This window comes from Schistocerca gregaria, chromosome 2 (assembly GCF_023897955.1).
Source record: "Schistocerca gregaria isolate iqSchGreg1 chromosome 2, iqSchGreg1.2, whole genome shotgun sequence".
NCBI lineage: Eukaryota > Metazoa > Arthropoda > Insecta > Orthoptera > Acrididae > Schistocerca > Schistocerca gregaria.
In genome coordinates this window covers 509456445-509475116 of record NC_064921.1, presented here as the reverse complement: position 1 = coordinate 509475116, position 18672 = coordinate 509456445, and the positions used below count along the sequence as shown (strand labels likewise).

The 18672-nt window shown below is 41.7% G+C and overlaps 1 protein-coding gene across 1 annotated transcript in view; it reads left to right on the top strand.

Moving 5' to 3' along the window:
• Positions 1-18672, top strand: part of LOC126329139 (protein lin-54 homolog) — a 236570-nt gene that overhangs the window by 204428 nt on the left and 13470 nt on the right. Inside the window, exons 10-11 of the mRNA XM_049996128.1 lie at positions 7400-7596; positions 8109-8284. Of these exons, the coding sequence (XP_049852085.1) occupies positions 7400-7596; positions 8109-8284 (373 nt within the window). The remainder of the gene's footprint in view (positions 1-7399; positions 7597-8108; positions 8285-18672) is intronic.

Below are 18672 nucleotides of genomic sequence, written 5' to 3'. Positions count from 1 at the left end.
AGCTCCTGTACAATCCTGAAGCACATATAAATGGGACTTCTTGTTCAAGGAAAATGAGAGCGGCTATGTGAAGAGGATGTGACAACACAATTTGAACAGCAGGATCTTCCAGCATTGCTATATAGAGGACCACTGATAAGATCTACATGTAGGTAGTTGACTCAACTGAGGATTTATGAAATAGCGGGTTGCTGTCTTTTCAGGAAAAGGGGTAATGCAGCAAGCTGTGGTGTATGAAAACTGGAGTAGCAGTTAGTGTAGCTAGCTGGCACACTGTGTGTGGTTAGTTCAAATCTGAACACACAAGCAGATACATCTTATATAGTATTTATCATTTCTAGGAGGTTCTTGAAATTCTTATATTTGTGATTTGCATATTCTGTAGTATCCATTGTTTGCATAAGTAGCAGCGCACTCCAACCAGGAAACAGTTCTGTTGTGCCAAGTGTTGTGCTACATTGATGAGCCTGCTTTCGGATTTGAACTGGATTCTGGTCACAATATGACAACATTGTTCTTTGTATTGGGAAATGGCACATTGCAATTTTTCCTAGATATTAGCAGATGTAAAAATTGTTTCTTGCAAGTGTTCCTTTTGTAGTTGAGGACAAAGCTATGTGAAATCTGGTTCTCACCCGAAATCATTTGTTAAGCTTCTTTATCTTCAGCAGCATTTGACTGTGTTATGGTACTGTCTTCATGTTTTTTGTCTTAGTGTTCCAGGTAGTTGTTGCTTCTATTTTCTGTTACATTTCATAGTATAAATATTTTTTCCCAAGAAATAAATTTGTGTATATATTTTTGTAGATTTCGTAGTACTGACAAAGGCACAAATAGTAACAAATGGTGACACAAATACTCTTCTCCAGTGATAGTTTCCTCCAATTGACAAAAGATAGGAATGAGTGGGAGAAATGAGACGTTCATAAATTAGGGGAGAGTCAGCTAGAACACAAGCCCATTGTATCCATCGTGTCTGGATAAGGGGAAATGGTAGTGAAATGCTTATGAGGTAAGGACAGACAGAACAAACGGAGATAGTACAGGTAAGAGGTTGGTTGAAATGAAGTATATGTAGAACAAATTTCCACTCATTGGGTTCTGAGCTATTTATACTGGTCTTGAGCACACACAGCTGTTGAAATCCTATGTGCAACTATCTGAGCCATCTGATAGTGGCATGCATTAGCTGATGTGAGACATCTCATCTCACATGTAGTATCTCTTTGAAGATACTAGACTTCCCAATGGCTGAAGGGTGCAAGACAACAGTTTTGTGGCAGAGCAATGCTAAAGATGTGAATCCTGTGACTTGAAAATCAGTTGAGGCCATTACAGAAGATGCCAAGTGTTGGGGACATTTTTAATTTCATAATATGAATTAAAGTTTGCTTTATATAGACATGCATCTTTTTACCTTTCATAGTTTCCAAATTTTCCTGTTAAAATTTAAATTATTTGTATTATTTATATTTCATTATGCATGAGCAGTTGTAAGACACACTGGATAGATAAATCTTAAAATTGTAGTGTACACTTTGTGAGTTTTAGAAAACAGCAATAATATTCAAAAATGTGCAAATTCGCATAAAATTTAATTGTTTGGTCATGTGATATTTGAAGAGCACAGGAAAAGAATATGGTTTGTCCACTTTTTTCCAAAAATGAGTTATGTATGCCATGCGATGTAGGACAACATCTTATTTAAAACTGTTAATCGACTATTGCAATAGTATGAATAGTCCACATTCTATAACCCATTTTAAATTAGGTATGCAGGGAAAGAATGTGCTAATGTGTCTCACTATAAGGAATATATGTTGTGTATTAAGTTTTGGTTTCCTTATGGGTTGTTAACTAAGTTAGTGTTTTGAGGTAATAAATGCTGAAGAAAGATCAAATATTATAAGAGAATTCAGTGATATGGTAAACTGGAATGAACAAGCATTGTATCTGACAGGCCTCATTACAATACTTCGTCACAAAAGGCGATCAAGGAAGAATGAAGATGAAGCACAGCTTCAAAAGTGTAATTTCAACTACAGAGTAAGAGTGAAAAATGATGACACTGTACATGAAATTCCAAATGCAGCATAGCAGTACATGAAGCAAAAAGGCAGTGATTAATGAGAATTGAGAAATTTTTGAAACTGTAAGGGGTAAGTGTGGAAATAGTCCAAGGAAGGAAGTAGTCCAATTAAGGAAGAAGTAGAAATGGCAGTTTATCATCACAGTCATTCATTTAAGGAGACACCAAGTCATTAAAGCAATACTAGACCAAGAAGTTGCATTTCCCTAGGAACTTTTGGTGAAAAAAATTCCTTGAAATGTTACAGGAAAAATAGTCAGATTTTGTCATTTCATATGAAATGGATAGAACAGTATTCAATGCTAAATTCAGTATAGCTTTTGGGTATCCAAGGAATGAGACATGGTCAAACTGCAATAAATATTCTATTGAGACAAAAGTGCTGAATGCATTGTTGTTGTTGTTGTTGTTGTCATCAGTCCTGAGACTGGTTTGATGCAGCTCTCCATGCTACTCTATCCTGTGCAAGCTGCTTCATCTCCCAGTACCTACTGCAACCTACATCCTTCTGAATCTGCTTAGTGTACTCATCTCTCGGTCTCCCTCTACGATTTTTACCCTCCACGCTGCCCTCCAATGCTAAATTTGTGATCCCTTGATGCCTCAAAACATGTCCTACCAACCGATCCCTTCTTCTAGTCAAGTTGTGCCACAAACTTCTCTTCTCCCCAATCCTATTCAAAACCTCCTCATTAGTTACGTGATCTATCCACCTTATCTTCAGTATTCTTCTGTAGCACCACATTTCGAAAGCTTCTATTCTCTTCTTGTCCAAACTAGTTATCGTCCATGTTTCACTTCCATACATGGCTACACTCCAAACAAATACTTTCAGAAACGACTTCCTGATACATAAATCTATATTCGATGTTAACAAATTTCTCTTCTTCAGAAACGCTTTCCTTGCCATTGCCAGTCTACATTTTATATCCTCTCTACTTCGACCATCATCAGTTATTTTACTTCCTAAATAGCAAAACTCCTTTACTACTTTAAGTGTCTCATTTCCTAATCTAATTCCCTCAGCATCACCCGATTTAATTTGACTACATTCCATTATCCTTGTTTTGCTTTTGTTAATGTTCATCTTATATCCTCCTTTCAAGACACTGTCCATTCCGTTCAACTGCTCTTCCAAGTCCTTTGCCGTCTCTGACAGAATTACAATGTCATCGGCGAACCTCAAAGTTTTTACTTCGTCTCCATGAATTTTAATACCTGCTCCAAATTTTTCTTTTGTTTCCTTTACTGCTTGCTCAATATACAGATTGAATAACATCGGGGAGAGGCTACAACCCTGTCTCACTCCTTTCCCAACCACTGCTTCCCTTTCATGCCCCTCGACTCTTATTACTGCCATCTGGTTTCTGTACAAATTATAAATAGCCTTTCGCTCCCTGTATTTTACCCCTGCCACCTTTAGAATTTGAAAAAGAGTATTCCAGTCAACATTGTCAAAAGCTTTCTCTAAGTCTACAAATGCTAGAAACGTAGGTTTGCCTTTTCTTAATCTTTCTTCTAAGATAAGTCGTAAGGTCAGTATTGCCTCACGTGTTCCAACATTTCGACGGAATCCAAACTGATCCTCCCCGAGGTCTGCATCTACCAGTTTTTCCATTCGTCTATAAAGAATTCGCGTTAGTATTTTGCAGCCGTGGCTTATTAAACTGATAGTTCGGTAATTTTCACATCTATCAGCACCTGCTTTCTTTGGGATTGGAATTATTATATTCTTCTTGAAGTCTGAGGGTATTTCGTCTGTCTCATACATCTTGCTCACCAGCTGGTAGAGTTTTGTCATGACTGGCTCTCCCAAGGCCGTCAGTAGTTCTAATGGAATGTTGTCTACTCCGGGGGCCTTGTTTCGACTCAGGTCTTTCAGTGCTCTGTCAAACTCTTCACGCAGTATCGTATCTCCCATTTCGTCTTCATCTACATCCTCTTCTATTTCCATAATATTGTCCTCAAGTACATCGCCCTTGTATAAACCTTCTATATACTCCTTCCACCTTTCTGCCTTCCCTTCTTTGCTTAGAACTGGGCTGCCATCTGAGCTCTTGATATTCATACACGTGGTTCTCTTCTCTCCAAAGGTCTCTTTAATTTTCCTGTAGGCAGTATCTATGTTACCCCTAGTGAGATAAGCTTCTACATCCTTACATTTGTCCTCTAGCCATCCCTGTTTAGCCACTTTGCACTTCCTGTCGATCGCATTTTTGAGACGTTTGTATTCCTTTTTGCCTGCTTCATTTACTGCATTTTTATATTTTCTCCTTTCATCAATTAAATTCGATATTTCTTCTGTTACCCAAGGATTTCTAGCAGCCCTCGTCTTTGTACCTACTTTATCCTCTGCTGCCTTCACTACTACATCCCTCAGAGCTACCCATTCTTCTTCTACTGTACTTCTTTCCCCTATTCCAGTCAATTGTTCCCTTATGCTCTCTCTGAAACTCTGTACAACCTCTGGTTCTTTCAGTTTATCCAGGTCCCATCTCCTTAATTTCCCACATTTTTGCAGTTTCTTCAGTTTTAATCTACAGGTCATAACCAATAGATTGTGGTCAGAGTCCACATCTGCCCCTGGAAATGTCTTACAACTTAAAACCTGGTTCCTAAATCTCTGTCTTACCATTATATAATCTATCTGATACCTTTTAGTATCTCCCGGGTTCTTCCACGTATACAACCTTCTTTCATGATTCTTAAACCAAGTGTTAGCTATGATTAAGTTGTGCTCCGTGCAAAATTCTACTAGGCGGCTTCCTCTTTCATTTCTTAGCCCCAATCCATATTCACCTACTATGTTTCCTTCTCTCCCTTTTCCTACACTCGAATTCCAGTCACCCATTACTATTAAATTTTCGTCTCCCTTCACTATCTGAATAATTTCTTTTATTTCATCGTACATTTCTTCAATTTCTTCATCATCTGCAGAGCTAGTTGGCATATAAACTTGTACTACTGTAGTAGGTGTGGGCTTCGTATCTATCTTGGCCACAATAATGCGTTCACTATGCTGTTTGTAGTAGCTTACCCGCATTCCTATTTTCCTATTCATTATTAAACCTACTCCTGCATTACCCCTATTTGATTTTGTGTTTATAACCCTGTAGTCACCTGACCAGAAGTCTTGTTCCTCCTGCCACCGAACTTCACTAATTCCCACTATATCTAACTTTAACCTATTCATTTCCCTTTTTAAATTTTCTAACCTACCTGCCCGATTAAGGGATCTGACATTCCACGCTCCGATCCGTAGAACGCCAGTTTTCTTTCTCCTGATAACGACATCCTCCTGAGTAGTCCCCGCCCGGAGATCGGAATGGGGGACTATTTTACCTCCGGAATATTTTACCCAAGAGGATGCCATCATCATTTAATCATACAGTAAAGCTGCATGTCCTCGGGAAAAATTACGGCTGTAGTTTCCCCTTGCTTTCAGCCGTTCGCAGTACCAGCACAGCAAGGCCGTTTTGGTTAATGTTTCAAGGCCAGATCAGTCAATCATCCAGACTGTTGCCCCTGCAACTACTGAAAAGGCTGCTGCCCCTCTTCAGGAACCACATGTTTGTCTGGCCTCTCAACAGATACCCCTCCGTTGTGGTTGCACCTACGGTACGGCCATCTGTATCGCTGAGGCACGCAAGCCTCCCCACCAACGGCAAGGTCCATGGTTCATGGGGGGGCTGAATGCATTATGATCTGAAAATTTAGACGATGATATGAAGAACCAACTCTTGAAAAAAATCTTAAAGATCACCATTGACCGGAAACTTCACAAAGTCAAAGCTGAAGCATTTTATTCCAGAAAGAGAAGTGCTTGTTTAAGGAGCCCAAAGTCATATGAAAGAGAAGCACCCTGCATGAAAAAGGTATGCTTACCAAACAGAAGTACGAATGATGTCTATTACAAAGGCAGTTGTCTGTTTACTCATTCAGTATTCATCAGCTTTCGTTTGTATCATCAGTGTTCTATTCTTATATTGAAGATATTGGAAGAAAAGGCCCCAATGAAGGCGTTTCCTTTTTAAAAAGCTTTGTGACAGAATTGTTGTACAAGAAAGTCAAGGTTCTGAAGTTTTTTGTGATTCGTGTTCAGGCCAGAACAAGAATTACGCTGTGCTAAGATATCTTAATTATCTTGTGAGTGAACTGAAACTTTTTTAGACGCTCTTTCATGGAGTGTGATAAGAATATGGGACTGATTAATGCATTATCGTTATCAGAACTTTGAATGGATTGGGTGCGGATCATGTTTGAAGTTCAATGTAAGTTTAAGCCTTTTGATGTTGTGGTGGTCAGTCAAGATATGATACAAAATTGGGGATAATTTCTCAAGATTAAATATTCGAGGAAATGGCCTTTCCAAACAAGGACCATCAGAGAGCTAGTCATTACAAAAAACATCCCCACCTCATTCAACATCAAGAAGCTTATAACTGAGCTTGGATTTTATTGGTGCTGAGAGTTTCACAGCTACTTTGAGAGCAACATTCTGGAGAATATCCATCCCCTGCTTGCAGAGATAAAATATAAAAAAAATAGCAAAACATTATTTTAGAATTATTTTATATGATGATGATGATGATGATGATGATGATGATGATGATGATGATGATGATGATGATTTGTCTTTACGGGCCCTCTGCCATCATCTAAAGAAAAGTATCAGTACCTCCAGATTTTGAAAGAGTATTGCAGACAAGAAGCTAGAGTGGTTTACTCAAGCCATTTGCACAAGGCTGAGAACTGTATGTTGAGACAAAGTAATTATATTTTATTCTTATTACCACCATATCACATAAGTTAAAATAGCAAAGAGAAACTATTTGCCAAGGAGTTCCTTTATTGTTTCAAACTTTTTTCCATTACAAAATAATCTGAAACACATGACACTGCTTTAAATATTACACCAATGAAACTACAATTTAAATATTTAAGGAATCAATTTATATTAAATTTATGTATATAACATATCCTTCCAAATGACTTTTACATTCATTAATTTTGCCCATAAGTATCCATGAAATTTGGATGCTCTCCTGAACAATTTTATAATGTGGACAAAGCACGTTCTTTTCCTGATGAGAAGGAAAGAAAAATAAAGCAAATCCATATGCTGAAAGCAAATAAAGAAAAAATAAATATTACAGATTACAGATCTAACAATTGTAGCTAATGTGGAATTTGTTTAGATTAACAAGACATTTGTTTTGATTAACAAGAAGAAGAAACACTAAACACACTGTAGTGTTAAACTTTCATATCTAGTATTTTTAATCATATCTCTCTTCTTTCTATTGACAGGCAAAAATACCTTGTTCAAATAACTGCAGATGCATTGGTTGTCGCAATGTAGAAGAAAGTTGTGACAAAAAGTCATTGAGAGATTTGGCAGATGCTGCAGAAGTTCGTGTACAGCAGCAGACAGCCGTCAAGAACAAACTGTCAGCACATATACAGGATATTGCACGTCCTCAGGCATCAACACAGTCTGGCTCTAGGTATATCCAATATCTGAATCATACCAGGATTTATTCATGGCCTTGACAAAAGATAAATACAGTGTACTCCAGATTTATTCATGTATGGATCATTCATGCAAACCCCCATATCTCTCTCTCTCTCTCTCTCTCTCTCTCTCTCTCTCTCTCTCTCTCTCTCTCTTAAAAATAACACGTATCATGGACACAGGGACTGGGAGCGTGGGTTGCTGGGAAGACGACTGCACCATGCCGTGCCTAGTGTGTGGAGTGTGTGCAGATGTCAGTCACCGACACTGCCACTACTATCCATCCAGTAGACATTGTGCTGAATGCATATTTGATTCTTCATGCATCTTCTCCCCGACATTACCCCACATAATTGGGAGTATACTGTACTTCAAATAGCATCTATAAACACGTTTACTACCTGGGAAATCAAAAAGTGTGTGTGTGTGTGTGTGTGTGTGTGTGTGTGTGGTGTTTTAATTTGCACATCTGTCAGTATGCTGATTTTGAACACGCATTTTCAGGCATGCATTCAACTTCATGACCCAAGATGTTATACATGCAACATGTCAGTGTATGTTAGCCCAAGCAGAAGATTCTGAGCGCAGTAATAATTCAGAGACTCAAGCAGAGAGACTGATTTTGGAAGAGTTTGGTCGCTGCCTAGTCCAGATCATAGAATGTGCCAGTAAGACGGAAGGTATGGGCTTAGAAAATTACTAAGAACTTTTTGGGAATTCCATGTTGGAATATCAACAGTTAAAAGAGGATAGGTGGCTACTCACCATAAAGATAACACAAAGAGTTGCGGACAAGCATAGTGAAAAGACTGTTGCACACTAAGCTTTCAGCCAAAACACACACACACACACACACACACACACATTCACATTAGGAGGCATACCTCACGTGCACATGACAGTTATCTCCAGCCACTCTAGCCAGACTGCAACTGTTCCATTGAATGAAAGTAGCAATCAGGAATGTGGCAGGGAAGGGGAGGGATAGCGGAGTATGAGTGGGGAAAGAGAAGAGTGCTGTCTGGTGGAGAGAGCAGGGACTAGAAGGTGGCAAGACAAGGCTACCAGGGGCAGTGTTTGAAGCTTGTGGGGAGCAGTAAAGGAATGAAAAGACTGGTGGATGCTTGTCAGAGAGCAGCCGCAATCAGGGTGAGGGGACGTGAATTGGGGGGAGGATAAAGGACAGAGGAAGAGGAAACTGAGTGGAGGGTTGGAGGCAGTAGGGTTTCATATGTTATCCCAGCCTCAACCTGTGATAAACTGCGCCTCTGTACCCTCCACTCAACAGTTTCTACACCCCTCTGTCCTAAAACCACCTCTGAATTTACATCTCCTCACCCTCATTGTGCTTCTTCGCTCACTCTCAGCCAATGCACACATCCCCCTTTTCCACTCTCTGCTCCTCCTTTTCTTCTCCTCTCCCCTCCTTTTCTTCTCCTCTCCCCTCCTTTTCTTCTCCTCTCCCCTCCTTTTCTTCTCCTCTCCCCTCCTTTTCTTCTCCTCTCCCCTCCTTTTCTTCTCCTCTCCCCTCCTTTTCTTCTCCTCTCCCCTCCTTTTCTTCTCCTCTCCCCTCCTTTTCTTCTCCTCTCCCCTCCTTTTCTTCTCCTCTCCCCTCCTTTTCTTCTCCTCTCCCCTCCTTTTCTTCTCCTCTCCCCTCCTTTTCTTCTCCTCTCCCCTCCTTTTCTTCTCCTCTCCCCTCCTTTTCTTCTCCTCTCCCCTCCTTTTCTTCTCCTCTCCCCTCCTTTTCTTCTCCTCTCCCCTCCTTTTCTTCTCCTCTCCCCTCCTTTTCTTCTCCTCTCCCCTCCTTTTCTTCCCCTCTCCCCTCCTTTTCTTCCCCCCTCCCCTCCTTTTCTTCCCCCTCCCCTCCGTTTCTTCCCCCTCCCCTCCTTTTCTTCCCCCTCCCCTCCTTTTCTTCCCCCCTCCCCTCCTTTTCTTTCCCCCCTCCCCTCCTTTTCTTCCCCCCTCCCCTCCTTTCTCCTCCTCTCCCCTCACTTTCTCCTCCTCTCCCCTCACTTTCTCCTCCTCTCCCCTCACTTTCTCATCCTCTCCCCTCACTTTCTCATCCTCTCATCCCCCTCGCTTTCTCCTCCTCTCCCCTCGCTTTCTCCTCCTCTCCCCTCGCTTTCTCCTCCTCTCCCCTCGCTTTCTCCTCCCTCTCCCCTCGCTTTCTCCTCCTCTCCCCTCGCTTTCCTCCTCCCCCTCCTTCCCTCCTCCCCCTCGCTTTCTCCTCCTCTCCCCTCGCTTTCTCCTCCTCTCCCCTCGCTTTCTCCTCCTCTCCCCTCGCTTTCTCCTCCTCTCCCCTCGCTTTCTCCTCGTCTCCCCTCGCTTTCTCCTCGTCTCCCCTCGCTTTCTCCTCGTCTCCCCTCGCTTTCTCCTCGTCTCCCCTCGCTTTCTCCTCGTCTCCCCTCGCTTTCTCCTCGTCTCCCCTCGCTTTCTCCTCGTCTCCCCTCGCTTTCTCCTCCTCTCCCCTCGCTTTCTCCTCCTCTCCCCTCGCTTTCTCCTCCTCTCCCCTCGCTTTCTCCTCCTCTCCCCTCGCTTTCTCCTCCTCTCCCCTCGCTTTCTCCTCCTCTCCCCTCGCTTTCTCACCCTCTCCCCTCGCTTTCCTCCTCCTCTCCCCTCGCTTTCTCCCCTCTCCCCTCGACTTCTCTCCCTCTCCCCTCACTCTCTCACCCCTCCTCCCCTCACTCTCTCCCCCTCTCCCCTCACTCTCTCCCCCTCACCCCTCACTCTCTCCCCCTCTCCCCTCACTCTCTCCCCCTCTCCCCTCACTCTCTCCCCCTCTCCCCTCACTCTCTCCCCCCCTCTCCCTCACTCTCTCCCCCTCTCCCCCTCACTCTCTCCCCCCCCTCTCCCCTCACTCTCTCCCCCCCCTCTCCCCTCACTCTCTCCTCCCCCTCTCCCCTCACTCTCTCCTCCCCCCTCTCCCCTCACTCTCTCCTCCTCCTCTCCCCTCACTCTCTCCTCCTCCTCTCCCCTCACTCTCTCCTCCTCCTCTCCCCTCACTCTCTCCTCCTCCTCTCCCCTCACTCTCTCCTCCTCCTCTCCCCTCACTCTCTCCTCCTCCTCTCCCCTCACTCTCTCCTCCTCCTCTCCCCTCACTCTCTCCTCCTCCTCTCCCCTCACTCTCTCCTCCTCCTCTCCCCTCACTCTCTCCTCCTCCTCTCCCCTCACTCTCTCCTCCTCCTCTCCCCTCACTCTCTCCTCCTCCTCTCCCCTCACTCTCTCCTCCTCCTCTCCCCTCACTCTCTCCTCCTCCTCTCCCCTCACTCTCTCCTCCTCCTCTCCCCTCACTCTCTCCTCCTCCTCTCCCCTCACTCTCTCCTCCTCCTCTCCCCTCACTCTCTCCTCCTCCTCTCCCCCTCACTCTCTCCTCCTCCTCTCCCCTCACTCTCTCCTCCTCCCCTCCCCTCACTCTCTCCTCCTCCCCTCCCCTCACTCTCTCCTCCTCCCCTCCCCTCACTCTCTCCTCCTCCCCTCCCCTCACTCTCTCCTCCTCCCCTCCCCTCACTCTCTCCTCCTCCCCTCCCCTCACTCTCTCCTCCTCCTCTCCCCTCACTCTCTCCTCCTCTCCCCTCACTCTCTCCTCCTCTCCCCTCACTCTCTCCTCCTCTCCCCTCACTCTCTCCTCCTCTCCCCTCACTCTCTCCTCCTCTCCCCTCACTCTCTTCTCCTCTCCCCTCACTCTCTCCCCTCACTCTCTCCTCCTCTCCCCTCCTCTCCCCTCACTCTCCCCTCCTCTCCCCTCACTCTCCCCTCCTCTCACCTCACTCTCCCCTCCTCTCCCCTCACTCTCGCCTCCTCTCCCCTCACTCTCGCCTCCTCTCCCCTCACTCTCGCCTCCTCTCCCCTCACTCTCGCCTCCTCTCCCCCTCACTCTCGCCTCCTCTCCCCTCACTCTCGCCTCCTCTCCCCCTCACTCTCGCCTCCCTCTCCCCCTCACTCTCGCCTCCTCTCCCCTCACTCTCGCCTCCTCTCCCCTCACTCTCGCCTCCTCTCCCCTCACTCTCGCCTCCTCTCCCCTCCCTTTCGACTCCTCTCCCCTCCCTTTCGCCTCCTCTCCCCTCCCTTTACCTCCCTTTCTCCTCCTCTCCCCTCCCTTTACCTCCCTTTCTCCTCCTCTCCCCTCCCTTTCTCCTCCTCCCCTCTCCTTTTCTTCCCATCTCACCTCCTTGCCTTCTCATCTGCCCTCCTCCTTCCCCTCTCCTACTCCTGCCCCTCCCTGCTCCTGTTCCTCCCCTCCACTCCCTGCTCCTCTCCTGGTCCTTCCCTATCTTCTCCTCTCCTCTCCTCTCCTGATCCGCTCCTCTCCCGATGCTCGCCACGCCCGCTCCTCTCGTTTTCCACACAGCCATGTGACGTCACTCATGGCAGCATTTTCACTTAGCCTTCTACACCCTGCTTGCCATGCCAGGCAGCCCTCTTCTTTGCCTCCCCCTCCCCATCCCCCTCCATTTCCTCCTCCTCCTCCTCCTCCTCCTCCTCCTCCTCCTCCGTACTATGCATCCTCCCTCCCTTCCCTGCCTCACTCCAATCGCTGCTGGAGATAGTGGTCCTGTGCATGTGAGGTGTGCCTGCTTGTGTGAATGTGTTTCTTTCTTGTGTGAAGAAGGCTTTGGCCAAAATTTAATGTATAACAGTCTTTTCGCTGTGCCTGTCTGCAACTGAGAATGTCACTTTAACTACTTTTCATAGTTGTCAAAATGTTTTGATCATGTGTAATTGTGTTGTACTTAATCTGTGTCGTAGGAAACTCTGCAGATTGGCATGCAGTCAGCCAGTTAGTTAACTTTGAATTTATTTACAACTTTGGAGAGAGGATTTACTTGTTTTTCCACACCATCGTCTTATCAAACTTGGAAACAATTTCTATCAATAAAGGGCTTGTTAGATGCCCAAGGCACAGCTTATTTTGTTGTCTTTGAATTACATGCCTTTTCAAAGCAACCCTGTTCTGCATTTAGGGGGGCCTTTTGACATCATTTTGAAGTAACTGCTGACCTATTCTCTTGACATCTGTTTCTTTTTTATTTATGCTTGTTTCTTGAATACAAGAATAGTATAGTATAGTATTAAAATCTTGTGCTGACCTGAGAAGAAAACCAGTAGGTATCTTTGTAATCAGTTAATGACACAAAGCTTATTCTTGGCATACATATGCAGTAGGAATACCATCTGTAAATCTCTTAGCATACATTCCTTTCACTCTTCTAGTCTTTGGGTCAATCCATATGAATTATTTTATATGTGATTACTCTATAATTGAAGAGTACAAAAAAGTTTTTATAAAAATTTTAACTTTTACCTTTCATCTTTACTGAATGGCGGCCATTTTTGTTTGTAAACACGCAATGATGCTTCAGTTTAGAGACGTTAGCAGAAATATGAATATCTCTGCACTGGGTTAAGTTACAACATTGCAATTGACATGGTGGTTTTTACAAAAGTGTCCTCTATAACATTCTCTATTACACAAAATACCCTAAATTCAAAAATAAACAGTGAAAATGACCTCCAAAGTTTGGTATCCAAATTTTCAAAAATTCACTTTTTAGGCCCAAGAATAACAAACAAGGAGTGATTCATGAGAGTATATTTTTTCCTATAGTTAGCCTCATATAGAGCAAGAACCCTTACAATTGCTTCATTAATTTTTATGAATTTTTGAAATTTGAAAATTTTAATTTTTTGTATAGTTTGGAGTTAGTTATCTCAGGTGGGACTGAACATAAAAATATGATTTGTGCACAGTTTGTACACCTATATGATAGCAACGTACTGTAAAACTATTGACCTTGATATCTGACTGGGAACAAATATATGAAATTTTGAAAATGAGGAAATTATTCACATTACTCTACAACTGATCTTATGGCTGTTGCCTATTTAAATTGTTTATTGTTTCATTGTAATAAAATTTAATTGTGATATATATTTAGTTAACACTGTCACCCAATATTCATTTAGTTTACTTATTTTTAATAATGCTATATTAAATAATAGGACCTTTCACTTTTGTTCTATGGTAATAAAAATGCCCGTTTAGGTTTATTGTCAATAAAGAAGTACACTATTGCTGGGTGTGCATTGTAGAACTACACTATTGCTGGGGGTGGCATTGTAGAACTGCATTATTGCTGGGGGTGGCATTGTAGAACTGCATTATTGCTGGGTGTGGCATTGTAGAACTACATTATTGCTGGGTGTGGCATTGTTGTAGTCAGTCTGTTCTGAAACCTCTGTTAAAATTGATGTACATACTTCAAGAGTATCGAATGTGTTATGTGCTTTGTTCTGTGTGTGTGTGTGTGTGTGTGTGTGTGTGTGTGTGATAGAGAGAGAGAGAGAGAGAGAGATTAATTTTGAGAGATTAACTGGAAAGCAATAACATGGATGAACAGTGCTCTGTTGGACAGATAGCAAAGTGAAGTGTGTCACAAAACAGTTCACAGTTCAGTTTCAAAAACGTGAAACTGTCAATGACTTTGATGAAGGTAGACAAACTTTGTTTAAATTTCGAGTAAGTTCTTCGGTAACATCAGTGTGTCAGTATCATGAGAAGAAATATATTCTGAACTCCGCCCCGGTAACAGCGCAACAGACTGTCAATCCTAAGGGCCCGGGTTTGATTCCCGGCTGGGTCGGAGATTTTCTCCACTCAGGGACTGGGTGTTGTGTTGTCCTAATCATCATCATCATCATTTCATTCCCATCGATGCGCAAGTCTCCGAAGTGGCGTCAAATCGAAAGACTTGCACTAGGCGAGCGGTCTACCCCACGGGAGGCCCTTGTCACAGACGATTCATTCATTCTGAAGTACAACCACATTTTTTGGAGAAAGTGCTGTACTCCAATTAAAGTTCATAAAAAGCCTGTTACTAAAGGTTTGAGGAAAAACTTGAACATTTGTCCTTATGTGTGAGTGAAACAGCTTCCCAAGTGAAATGTAATGTGATTCCTGGCAATTCCCTGTGCCCAAATTGATACTCAAAAATATTTGTTGTGAATACATAACCACAGTCATGTAACCTTGTTAATGACATTTATATTCCTAACGAGGAAGCTGTTAGCATATTGGATTTTGCTTGTTCTAAGTTAGACGTACCTCCTGATTCAAAAATAATAAAATTAAGTAGCTGAAAAAGAAAAGTTGGTATTGAAAATAAGGTACAACAAATTTCAGACAAAATTAGAAAAGACTTGGAATAATGCTTTAATAATACAGGTACCAACAGTATTTCCAAATAAGAAGAAAACCCACCACCAGCATCTTCTGACACTGAATATTTGAGCTTAATAGAGAAATTAAAAATTAAATGTTCAGTGACATCTAAAGAGGAAAAAGTTAAAATTTTTCGTTTCCTCCCTGACTCAGGGTCAAGAGAAAAGATAACGCGTGAAGTCAGCATTTCTAGTTGTTTGGTTAAACTAACCCGAAAATTAGTGAATGAGCAAGGCATTCTTCCAGTTTCAGGAAAGAAGAAAGGAGTAGGTATAAGTGAAGAAACAATTAAAAAGATCCAGCAGTTTTTTGAAGATGATGAAAACAGTAGAATGTGTCCAGTTTGCAAAAATAGCGAAAGAGTTGTTATAAATGGAGTTAAACTAACAAAGCAGAAACAACTAGTACTGTCCGATTCAAGTGAACTTTATGTAGCTTTCGAAAATTCTCATCCTGAATGCAAAATTGAAGGTCAAAGTTTTGTGACCTCCGCCCTAAGTGGTGTATTTTGGCTGGATCCACACGGACACACTCCGTATGTGTTTGTTTATATCATCACAATGTCAAACTGGTGATTGCGGGTGCAAAATTCCGTGATCTTAACTACCAAGAGTTACTAGATTTAATGGTCTGTGACACTAACAGTTATGACTGCATGATGAGTTTGTGTAATAAATGCCCTGGTAAGGAAACTGCTATTGAATTGTTTCGTGAATATAATGAGGAAATGCCATACAGTATTACCTTCAAACAGTTGGTCACAACTGACAGGGCAGAAATGATAACAGTGGTTAAATCTCAGGAAGAGTACTTGGAATCTTTAATTGATAACTTAAAAAAAACTGAAGTCACCACTATCTTTCTAAAATACAAAGTAAGTCTTTGAAGGACAAAAAAAGGAAAACTTCATGGAACTGAATGCATAGAGCTAGCCGATTTTGCAGAAAATTTTACATTTGTGATTCAGGATGCAATTCAAGGGTACCACTGGGTCAATGACCAGGCAACAGTGCATCCATTTATTCTCTACTTTAAAAATGAGAAAGATGAAGTTTGCAGTTCTTCAATTTGCATTCTAAGTGACTACTTGGAGCAGTTGTGCTCCAAGTAGTCACTTAGAATGCAAATTGATGTACATGTGGATGTACATGTGTTTCAAAAGTATGTAATAAGTTACATGAAAGAAAATTTTCTCAGGCTTGAGAAGCTGATATACTGCTCAGATGAAAGTGGTAGTCAGTATAAGAACAAAAAGAATTTTTCAAATCTGTGCAACCACAAAGCATACTTTGGTTTGGAGGCTGAGTGACACTTTTTTGCATATTGCCATGATAAAAATGCAGGTGATGGAGTAGGAGGTACAACAAAACATGAAGTAAGTAAAGCCAGCCTACAAAGACCAACCACAGACCAAATTCTCGCAGTACAGGACATGTATGTTTTTTGCAAGGATAATATTAAAGGCATTACTTGTTTTCTGATCAAGAAAGAAGAGGTTCTGCATATGAAAACAACACTTCAAACCAGATTTGAAAACTGTATAGCAATAAAAGGAACAAGGCATTTCCACAAATTCCTTGGCATTGCAGAAAACTTATTTCCATGCTATGTAACATCAGAAACCGAAATTTATGAGACTCATTGTGTCAGTAAAACTGCACCTCTGTGTTTAACGTTGAATGACATACTGGCATGTGTGTATGATGGACAGTGGTGGCTTGCAGATGTTGAAAGAATAAGTTTGGAAAACAATGATGTTTTTCTGCGTTTTTACCACCCTGCTGGCTCATGAACATCACTCAAGAAATCCACTAGTGACAAAATTTGGATACCAATGAAAAATTTTTTAAGAAAACTTTCAGTGCTTCAACTTACCACAGCAACTGGGAGGTCTTATTCTATATCACAGAAGCTGTCCGAGGAAATAAGTGTTCTTAACATTCTCCACCAGGTTTAGGAACAGTCGCATCTCGAAGGATGTTAATTGAAAATATTTATTTTGAGTATGTCAAAATAATATAAATGTTAATTTCAGTGATGTTTCCAATTTTTGTATATAATTCAGTACCTTACTTCAATAATAATTGTTTATATTCCGCCAATGTCACACGTGAATAGAAAACAGCCATAAGATCAGTTGTAGAGTAATGTGAATTATCTTCTCATTGTCAAAAATTCATATCTTTGTTCTCAGTCAGAGATCAGTATTGAAATCAGTATTGAAATTTTTACAGTACATTGCTATCATATAGATGTACAAACTGTCCAAAAATCTTTTTTTTTTTTTTTTTTTATATATTCAGTCCCACCTGAGATAACTTAACTCCAAACTTTACAAAAAATGAAAATTTTCAAATTTCAAAAATTCATAAAAAATTAAGGAAACATTTGTATGTGTTCTTGCTCTATAAGAGGATAGTAGTGTATGATATCTAACTATAGGAAAAAAATAGACTCTCATAAGTCTCTCCTTGTTTGTTGTTTTTGAGCCTAAATAGCGGATTTTTGAAAATTTTGATACCAAACTTTGGAGGTCATTTTCACTGTTTATTTTTGAATTTAGGGTATTTTGTGTAATAGACAATGTTTGTAGAGGACCCTTTTCTAAAAACCATCCTGTCAATTGCAATGTTGCAACTTAACCCATTGCAGAGATTTTCGTATTTATGCTAACGTCTCTAAACTGAAACATCGTCGCGCATTTACAGACAAAAATTGCCGCCGTTCAGTAAAGGTAAAAGGCAAATTTTTTAAAAAAACTGTTTTGTACTTCTCGATTATAGGTTAATCACATATAAAAAATTAAAATATTTAAATATTTACAAATGGTCAAGTAACCACCTTAATTTTTATTGTAGCACTTCATTTGGATTGACACCCCCCCCACTAAGAAAGTAACCTGCAACCGAATGGGAAGCTTCCTTCAGTTTGGTTTCTGTAATATATTCTCTGCAGAGAATCTACAAGGGTCCTTTAATAAGTAATGCCCCACATTTTGTCAAAAAAAAAAAAAAACACATCCTTGTTGGTGCTTCACATTTGATGTTACTCTGTGTGCCAGTAAAGTTTCGAACTGTTCTGGTAGATGGCAGAGCAGTAGTACAGCATCGGAATAGCGTGTACATACGACTCACGTTGCAAGCAGCTTACTTTTATTGAATCTTTGTGTGCAGAAAAGAAAAAGAAAAAAAAAAACTGGTGAACACCCATAAACGATCGTGTGCAGTGTGTGGCAATGATAAAGAAAGTTACAGCCTCAGTGTTCCATGATCTGCCACACTCAGGACGTCCTTTCACAGCCACTGCTCCAGACAGGCTGAATCGTGTGGATGCCATTATTTGTACTGACCAGTGTATCACAACTAGACAATTGGCTCTACAGTTGTCGGTCAGCATTGGAAGTGTGTCTGCTATGATAGAGTGTAAGTCGTGCAGTGAAAACGTGGGCATGCCTTCAGGACAAGAGCTTTTACCAGCATGGAATACATGCTCTTCCACAATGTTGGCATACGGCCGTAGAAAGTGATGGAGACTACATAAAAAAATAGGACATGGACAAAATATATTAATGTATATTGTCACCAAATTCTGACTCTTAACAATAAATATGTTCTGAGAAAGAAAATGTGGGGCATTACTCATCGAAGAATTCACAAATGGTGATATGATGAACCACGGACCTTGCAATTGGTGCGAAAGCTTACATGCAGATAGCTGTACCAAAGGTGCAACCACAACAGTGGGGTATCTGTTGAAAGGCCAAACAAATGTGTGGTTCCTGAAGAGGGGCAGCAGTTTTTTTCAATAGTTGCAGGGGCACAGTCTGGATGATTGACTGAACTTACCTTG